We start from the raw sequence: 10087 nt of genomic DNA, 5'->3' as shown, positions 1-10087 counted from the left end.
GCACACTAACTTTGGATGGCAGTTGACAAGAAAAATCCTTACATTTGTTCTCTGCTATCATCCAAAGTTACAACAGAATAAAGAAAAGCATCTCGCGGCAACTGGTGCAAACCCTCAGCCAGTAATAATGTTACTTCACACAATACAGAATAAGCATGCATCGTGCGGCAACTGGTGAAGACCTCAACCGCTAATGCACACGGCTCATTATTTTCATACTGGCCCGCACGTTGCTTTTTGTTCCCATTTGACGCCATCAGTCATCATGGGTTAGGACCAATCTATTCTAAGTAATTTATTCTGAATGTTACATGTGCTTTCTTCTGGGAACATTAAGACGATATAGGATTTGAATCATTTTCCATTGAAGACCTATCCAATCATCCATCCATCCATCCATCCATCCATCCATCCATCCATCCATCCATCTATCTATCTATCTATCTATCTATCTATCTATCTATCTATCTATCTATCTATCTATCTATCTGAAGTGTTCGTCATCGTATCCGTCTAAATTTTTACCTTGTTACTACTTTTTTTACTCTTATACTTGTCAAGACAGTCAATAAATTACTTCAAATAAAAGAAGACACGAGTCTGCTGCTTATTTCGATTCAGCATCAACGGAGTTCCAAACATTCTACCGATTCCAAACTATTGTTATCAAGGCAGGTGATATACTTTAAACAGTGAAATCCGTTTTTGGGAAGCAGTATACCAAGAGAGGAAAACAAAAATAATCCTGCTACTGAAATATAGCTAGCATGTTCAGAAAAAAACACCATTGATCAAAAAGATTTACACTTGGTGAACATTTTAAAAGAGAGTCAAAAGGGTTAGAGATGGGGCGAAAACAACAAACGTGACCTGAAATTTTCCTATGACGCTGAATATACGGAATGATTTAGATTATTTGAAAGATTACAGTATCCAAAGGTACCATGTGTACAAAGAAGGAATGGCAGACGAAAGAGATGACAACTTAAATACAATTTAAAACCATCAAGGCGATAGAACATTAGGGCTGTAGATAGAAAAGTAAGACTTTTGCATGGTTATTTTCTGAAGAAAGTCTTGCAAAACAGTTTGTAATGAGGTTAATATATTTTTTATAAATGTAGGATGCCTTTATGGCACAATTTGAGACATGCTCGGTGCATCGTTTAAAAAATGTACGAATTCGCCTGTCTAAAAGTGGTTCCAAGGACTCCTTTATGGCTTTATATTTTCTGTTCAGGTAAACACTAATACTACTTTCTGAACATAACGAGGGTTCAAAAAGTTAGAACTGCAACCAAATATGTCATCTGGAGGACAGACGTTGCTAAATGTATGGGAAAATGGGAACCAGGCTGTTAATGGGCGAATATAAAATAGAGCATATATGGGCTTGGCTGCCCAGGATTGGTTAAGGAAAAAGAATCTTTTGAGAGCTTATCCTAGTTGTGAGTGAAAAAAAAAAAAAAAAAACATTGCTTTATTGATGGAATTTCAGTCCTTTAACAGTCTTGAGTTTGAAACACTCATTACTAAATTTTGCACCTGACTCTTTGTGCGGAATTGAAAGCACATGTTTCAAACACATGCAGTTTACAGAAAATGCCGCGGCTCATATCCTTTTCTATTCACAGAAGCTGACATCCAGGTTTCATGTATACTGATAATATATTGTTCTGAGTTTTCATTGATATACGTATGTTTTGATCAATAATAGCTATCCAAACTGTTTGACCTCACTGATTTACTCTGTTTTTTATGCAGTTTTATATCAGGCAGGGTATTGTGCAAAAAATATGTTCCTTGCATCGGTATCAGAAATACTCATTGAACTTTTGATTCATATTTCGAGAAGATATCTTACAAGTGTTTTAAGGCTGTCTAATTTAATTTAAAGAAATGATATTTGCAAATTGTGAATCAGATACCCGTTCCAATAGCACATGTTTGTATCAACGGCTTGGATAACTGACGGGTTATATCAGCCTTCGGTTATTTCTCTAGCTACGTCACTTTTTACGTAAAGAATGCTGCTTAATGAATTGATACATTTGTGATGGTAAAGGAAAAGGTACAATTTAAAACTTGGCAAATACGAAATAACGCCAAGCCAGCTCGCATGAGAGACAAATTTTGATTCAGCAGCTAGTACTTATCTCTATGCGGTGGGAAGTGCACCTCAAAAGATTTCTATACATTGTCTCTCACGACTCGACGCTTTTGCCGATGCCGTCTAAAACCGCCATCATCACAGTTTGAACATGAAACAGATTCTGCTAGTAACATATTCGTAATTAGTAATTAAATTTTAGTGACAAAAATGTTTAAATGAACCTTGAAACTTTGTTTGATAATTATTAAAATCGTCTAAACTGACAAGATTCGCACTTTGCGTTCTAACGGCTTCTAGCTCTGTTGAGCACGGTATTTAATACAGTTCAAAGTCCAATTCCGAGATATATAGATATCATTGTGCAATAGACCGACATTCTTGGTGCTGAGTGAACGAGAAAGGTGTGTGTGTATGTATGTATGCATGTATGTATGTATGTATGCATGCATGCATGTATGTATGTACGCACGCACGCACGTATATATGTATGTACGTCGCGCGTTTATTGTTTATTTCACTTAAAAAGTCTGGCCATTAATTCAGCATTCCTAATGAGCAACAAATGCACATGCTGACAAAAATTACGAGCTATTCATTTACTGGTTTAAAGTAATTGCAACTTGCTTTCCGTTAATCAGGAACTTAATATCCGGAATTTGTGCTGTAAAATTCAATAAAAGACCAGTAGGCTGAATGAGAGTGAGATCCGGCTACTGCAGTAGCGATTCAGCCCCTTTCAGAAAACTGTAGATCGATTTTGCCTCGGTTTCCCATGAGTATTATGCCACTTTGATTGGCTGCGTCAGTCTGTTCTGAACGCTGTACCGTGTCTCATCAACAAATATTAACGGTTCTTACATGTGAACGAAGGGAAAAATGTGACAAATTTGAAATTTGAGAAAGCTCGGAACATGATTGTTACGGGTCTAATCAAATAACTTTCATTGCGTTTATGTTCTGAGGTATATCTACACACGTAGTGGCTTGATTTGTTCGCTTTAACTTGCAAGGAAGTAAAATGCAAAGGTTTCTTCACTAATTTGGAAGTTTTTCTATGTGCTGGAATTTTATTCATTTCGTTAAAAAAATAAACATATAAAAACAAGGAAAGAGATCGAACAAGACATATATTAATGTTATGGGACACGTGTTTTTTCTACCATTTATCAGTATACTCACACGAATGTTATGCGAGTAGCACGCCCAGTTTTCTTACCTTGGGCAAAGGGGATGTATTTCGCTCAGTGGGCAGCCTGGATTATTGTGCGAAGGAATAAAGCTACTGAAAAAACAACAAGTGAGGGTTAATTGGGATTAAACTCCACGCGAAAAAGGAAACCAATGTGTGGAACAAAATTCTTCTCCAATCTCTTGTGTATTTCAACACTTTTAATGCTACTGGACCTAGGTAAGTACATGTCCCAGAAAGCAAATTATGTATTTGAATATGGTAATATAACTTATTTATAAATCTCTTTCATGTTATATTGAACTTTTTTTATAGGACCACTATTATACAACTCGTAATTTTCCCACGACGATTATGAAAACTCGTAAAGGGATTACTTTCCCACGACAATTATGACATTCGTAAAGGATACTTTCCCACAACGATTATGAAACCTGGCACAACCATTGTGTACCCGATACAGTTAGAGTCCTTGCTGTGAGGCGTGATGTTACTTAACCATGATCGCTTGAAGGGAATTGATCGATGGAATCAAAGTAAAATAGGATAAACACAGATACTTGTATATTTATTATAAAGTAATTCCTTTTGGTATAATAAAAATATCACTAGTAAACAACATGCGGTTCAAAGCTCAGTTATTAAACGGAGACATTTATGACTATGTAAAATGCCGTTTTAAATAGAATATTGATTTAAATCTAGCTTTATGTGATATATTCCAGTGAAAAACTAACAATAATAATTATTCATTTAATATTCTTGTATTATGCAATGAAGACGGATTGTGTGCTGAGTTAAAGACTTTAAAGGGTACTCATTTATATACTGAATTAAAGACAGTCATGAGCACTGATTTTATTACAAAATTAAAGACAGCAATTAGTATTCATTTGAATACTGTGTAATAGACCGTATTGAGTATTAATTAGTGTCCTACGTTAAAGACAGCAATTAGTACTACTTTTAAAACTTTGTAATAGACCGTATTGAGTATTAATTAGTGTCCTACGTTAAAGACAGCAATTAGTACTAATATTAATACTTTGTAATAGACCGTATTGAGTATTAATTAGTGTCCTACGTTAAAGACAGCAATTAGTACTAATTTTAATACTTTGTAATAGACCGCATTGAGTATTAATTAGTCTCCTACGTTAAAGAGAGCAATTAGTACTAATTTTAATACTTTGTAATAGACCGTATTGAGTATTAGTGTCCTACGTTAAAGACAGCAATTAGTACTAATATTAATACTTTGTAATAGACCGTATTGAATATTAATTAGTCTCCTACGTTAAAGAGAGCAATTAGTACTAATTTGAATACTTTGTAATAGACCGTATTGAGTATTAATTAGTATCCTACGTTAAAGAGAGCAATTAGTACTAATTTTAATACTTTGTAATAGACCGTATTGAGTATCAATTAGTGTTCTACGTTAAAGAGAGCCATTAGTACTAATTTTAATACTTTGTAATAGACCGTATTGAGTATTAATTAGTGTTCTACGTTAAAGAGAGCAATTAGTACTAATTTGAATACTGTGTAATAGACCGTATTGAGTATTAATTAGTGTCCTACGTTAAAGACAGCAATTAGTACTAATTTTAATACTTTGTAATAGACCGTATTGAGTATCAATTAGTGTTCTACGTTAAAGAGAGCCATTAGTACTAATTTTAATACTTTGTAATAGACCGTATTGAGTATCAATTAGTGTTCTACGTTAAAGAGAGCCATTAGTACTAATTTTAATACTTTGTAATAGACCGTATTGAGTATTAATTAGTGTTCTACGTTAAAGAGAGCAATTAGTACTAATTTTAATACTTTGTAATAGACCGTATTGAGTATCAATTAGTGTTCTACGTTAAAGAGAGCCATTAGTACTAATTTTAATACTTTGTAATAGACCGTATTGAGTATTAATTAGTGTTCTACGTTAAAGAGAGCAATTAGTACTAATTTGAATACTGTGTAATAGACCGTATTGAGTATTAATTAGTGTCTACGTTAAAGAGAGCAATTAGTACTAATTTTAATACTTTGTAATAGACCGTTTGAGTATCATTAGTGTTCATCGTTAAAGAGAGCAATTAGTACTAATTTTAATACTTTGTAATAGACCGTATTGAGTATTAATTAGTGTCCTACGTTAAAGAGAGCAATTAGTACTAATTTTAATACTTTGTAATAGACCGTATTGAGTATTAATTAGTGTTCTACGTTAAAGAGAGCAATTAGTACTAATTTTAATACTTTGTAATAGACCGTATTGAGTATTAATTAGTGTTCATCTACGTTAAAGACAGCAATTAGTACTAATTTTGATACTTTGTAATAGACCGTATTGAGCATTAGTGTCCTACGTTAAAGACAGCAGTTAGTACTAATTTGAATACTGTGTAATAGACCGTATTGAGTATTAATTAGTGTTCTACGTTAAAAAGAGCAATTAGTACTAATTTTAATACTTTGTAATAGACCGTATTGAGTATTAATTAGTGTTCTACGTTAAAGAGAGCAATTAGTACTAATTTTAATACTTTGTAATAGACCGTATTGAGTATTAATTAGTGTTCTACGTTAAAGAGAGCAATTAGTACTAATTTTAATGCTTTGTAATAGACCGTATTGAGTATTAATTAGTGTTCTACGTTAAAGACAGCAATCAGTACTATTTTTAATACTTTGTAATAGACCGTATTGAGTATTAGTGTCCTACGTTAAAGAGAGCAATTAGTACTAATTTGAATACTGTGTAATAGACCGTATTGAGTATTAATTAGTGTTCTACGTTAAAGACAGCCAGGAGTAATAATTTGAGAGTTGAGTTAAAGACAGCCAGAAATAATAATTGGAGTGTTAGTTAAAGATAGCCAGGAGTACTAATGTGACTGTAGAGTTAAAGACAGCAGTAAGTACTAATTTAAGTACTGAGTTTCAGACAGCAATAACTACTAATTTAAGTACTGAGTTAAAGACAGCAGTAAGTACTAATTTAAGTACTGAGTTTAAGACAGCAATAACTACTAATTTAAGTACTGAGTTTAAGACAGCAGTAAGTACTAATTTAAGTACTGAGTTTAAGACAGCAATAACTACTTATTTAAGTACTGAGTTAAAGAAAGCAGTAAGTACTAATTTAAGTACTGAGTTTAAGACAGCAATAACTACTAATTTAAGTACTGAGTTTAAGACAGCAGTAAGTACTAATTTAAGTACTGAGTTTAAGACAGCAGTAAGTACTAATTTAAGTACTGAGTTTAAGACAGCAATAACTACTAATTTAAGTACTGAGTTTAAGACAGCAGTAAGTACTAATTTAAGTACTGAGTTTAAGACAGCAGTAAGTACTAATTTAAGTACTGAGTTTAAGACAGCAATAACTACTAATTTAAGTACTGAGTTTAAGACAGCAGTAAGTACTAATTTAAGTACTGAGTTTAAGACAGCAATAACTACTAATTTAAGTACTGAGTTTAAGACAGCAGTAAGTACTAATTTAAGTACTGAGTTTAAGACAGCAGTAAGTACTAATTTAAGTACTGAGTTTAAGACAGCAATAACTACTAATTTAAGTACTGAGTTTAAGACAGCAGTAAGTACTAATTTAAGTACTGAGTTTAAGACAGCAGTAAGTACTAATTTAAGTACTGAGTTTAAGACAGCAATAACTACTAATTTAAGTACTGAGTTTAAGACAGCAATAACTACTAATTTAAGTACTGAGTTTAAGACAGCAATAACTACTAATTTAAGTACTGAGTTTAAGACAGCAGTAAGTACTAATTTAAATACTGAGTTTAAGACAGTCAAGAGTACTAATATGGGTATAGTTTCTAATATTGTTGTGCCATAATTTTCATCAATCTATTTAATTTACTTATTTTAAATCATCCTATATTTAAACATTCTTTACGTGAAAGAAAATCAACACTTGTAAACAACCAACGTTGAAGATTTCCACGTTTAATTTTATTTCCGCTTCATTCTGCTTTATTAAATAATAAAAAATTTAGTCGTTGAAAAGGTAATGACCTCGAACCAGACGAGTTAACGCCCTTGACATAACTTGTATGTAAACGAGAAGCAGGAGTTAGAAATACAGAAGATAGCTTTTATCTCATAACATCGCAAATATTTGTCAATTCTTACAATATTTTCTCACCTGTAAAATTAATTTATCTATCAGTAAAATGCTTACATAAAGAATAATAATGTGGTTACAAAAAAACACTGACAATGGGTATTTATATGTTTGTTAGTGTGATATTGCTGTCGGAGTCTGAAGATGAATCAGTATGAACCAACCCGTACCTCACCCCACGCCTCACCCACCCAAATAAAAACCACTGTGGAAAATGAATGAGCCTTAAGCTTTAGTTAGGTTTACACAGCGTTTTTCTCCTCGATTTCATACTTCAATAAAAGTAAATAAATAAACCGGTAAATCCTTATTAATTACAGTTTGCATTTGACATATACAAAATAATGAAAAGCTTGATAAATAGACAATTATAACTCAACCTTTCCTTAAACGAACACATGCGAAGTTTCAAGCAATATTCATAATTTGCATGCAGCCAATCCGATGACGTCACCCATTTGCCTGCTATCATGACACAAACTGACCCATGATCGCTAAGTATATATATATATATATATATATATATATATATATATATATATATATATATATATATATATATATATGAGCAGTCTCCATTAGACTATATAGTCCACAGTCAAATCCATCGTGGAAAAATACGCATATGATTGATCTGCAATTTTAATTACGTTTTGTTTAATTAGTTTAATCCTTTTTGTCGAACAGTGTGAACATTCATTATTATAGAAAAAGTATTTCATTCATTATCTTTTCCAATACTATACATAGTTTACTAGCAATGACAAATGTGTCCATTTCATCGGATAATTATCTTCAGAGAGAGAGAGAGAGATTGCAAGGGCGCACACTCAAACACAGCATGCGTACGTACGTTTTTAGACATTTGACCTTGACTCATCAGTATGAATCATCCAGTTTGCGTATCAGTGACTATTCATATTATATTCCAGTTTGCTGTATCAGTGACTATTCATATTATATTCCAGTTTGCTGTATCAGTGACTATTCATATTATATTCCAGTTTGCTGTATTAGTGACTATTCATATTATATTCCAGTTTGCTGTATCATTGACTATTCATATTATATTCCAGTTTGCTGTATCAGTGACTATTCATATTATATTCCAGTTTGCTGTATCAGTGACTATTCATATTATATTCCTTCACGCTTACTATTTCGATAAATCCCAACAGTGGCGCTTAATTTATGCTGATTTTTGTCCAACTTATCTATCACAGTCTAAGACAGCATTCACTGTTTTATGGATCAATATACTAAAGTCCTCACTATCAAAATGGACAAGGAGTTATGTATTTAAGTTGCAGTTACCACTGGAAGAGAGTGCTCACTTGTTTGAGCTTTTCTGTCAGGTCCCAATTGCACTCTAGAGATGAAAACACGACTCCATGCCTAATCTGGAGGCTAAATTATCTATTCAGTCCGACCCGAATAAGCTATTCAGCTTGGCTTTATTAAATATAACGATGTTGCAATGTACATGTCAGAATACAACCAGGAAGAACATTTGGAATATTACAGCCCTCGTTGTGTTTATAACCAAACAATACGTCAATGTATCATGCACGTTTTGTACATATAATCCTATTCGAATGTCGGAAAAAGTAGAGCAAGTGGACAGGGCTATATTATTTTTTCAGGTTCATGCAGATATAAACATAGGAAGATCAAAAGGAACCAGATTGCTGGAAATCGTAACGAAGAAAAAAAATTGAATTATTCCTTATAAAGATCAAACATTATCATGGTACGTTTGATTCCATTCGTCTTCTATTCCGTTATATTAAAGACTGTTGTAAGGAAACTTTACTGTATATTTACTTTAAATTCGATACCAATGTTTTTATTTTATTTTATAGAAAATAGTATTACCTATATTTACCAAAGCGATAGTGAAGATCGGACTTTGTTGAAATCTTGATATTTTATTTTCATCTAGTCAGAGGCTCCTTATTTTTAAATTATCTGCGTGATTCCACTTTTATATTGTTCAACTTCACTATTTTCATATCGTAATTATGCAAACTGATTTTCATGAATGTATTAGGACAAAAGGTAAAAACACAATCGTGTTTGGGTACAAAAAGTGAAAAGATTCTTTTACTGCCGTTTATTTGCTTTTCTAAATTTCCTTCCAACTAAAATACTTTTATTCAATGTCTTAGAGTTTGGTAATAAAGGTGATCATCGTTCATTTTTGAGGGTCTTATTGATCCACGCATAGAGTATCAAAATCAGAAAAGTCGCTCTAATCAGTATGATTTGGCAAAACTACTGTTGAGACGCCAGAATACACATAACCAACCAAGATAAATGCTAAATGTGACATTGTATGACCTCCCCCCACCCACCCACACACACACCAAATACACCAGCCGCATTACCATATGAGTTTTAAATAATTCGCAACCGTAATAGAAAGTTTTAGGGGAACGAATATGTCTTATTTTGTGCAGTTAATGCTACCGTAAAACTGTATAACAGCAAATAATTAGATTATATAGTTGACATTTTTATGCAAAGAAAACAAAAACATATGCAAAGTATACAGATTTCAGCAAGGACTTAAATACCAGTTTAAAAATCTATAATGCATGCATCTTCTATCCCTAACTACTTCTTGAATCAT

The 10087-nt window shown here is 32.6% G+C and overlaps 1 protein-coding gene across 1 annotated transcript in view; it reads left to right on the top strand.

The window, feature by feature from the left end:
- Positions 1 to 2828: 2828 nt before the first annotated feature.
- The window catches only part of LOC149800635 (limbic system-associated membrane protein-like), a 107795-nt gene continuing 100536 nt past the window's right edge, over positions 2829 to 10087 (top strand). Inside the window, exon 1 of the mRNA XM_089954642.1 lies at positions 2829 to 3521. Within this exon, the coding sequence (XP_089810768.1) occupies positions 3455 to 3521 (67 nt within the window). The 5' untranslated portion in view covers positions 2829 to 3454. The remainder of the gene's footprint in view (positions 3522 to 10087) is intronic.

Source organism: Sinohyriopsis cumingii, chromosome 4, assembly GCF_028554795.1.
Source record: "Sinohyriopsis cumingii isolate HCF-2022 chromosome 4, ASM2855479v2, whole genome shotgun sequence".
NCBI lineage: Eukaryota > Metazoa > Mollusca > Bivalvia > Unionida > Unionidae > Sinohyriopsis > Sinohyriopsis cumingii.
The sequence above is the reverse complement of the archived record's forward strand: the minus strand, read 5'-3'. Positions and strand labels throughout refer to the sequence as shown.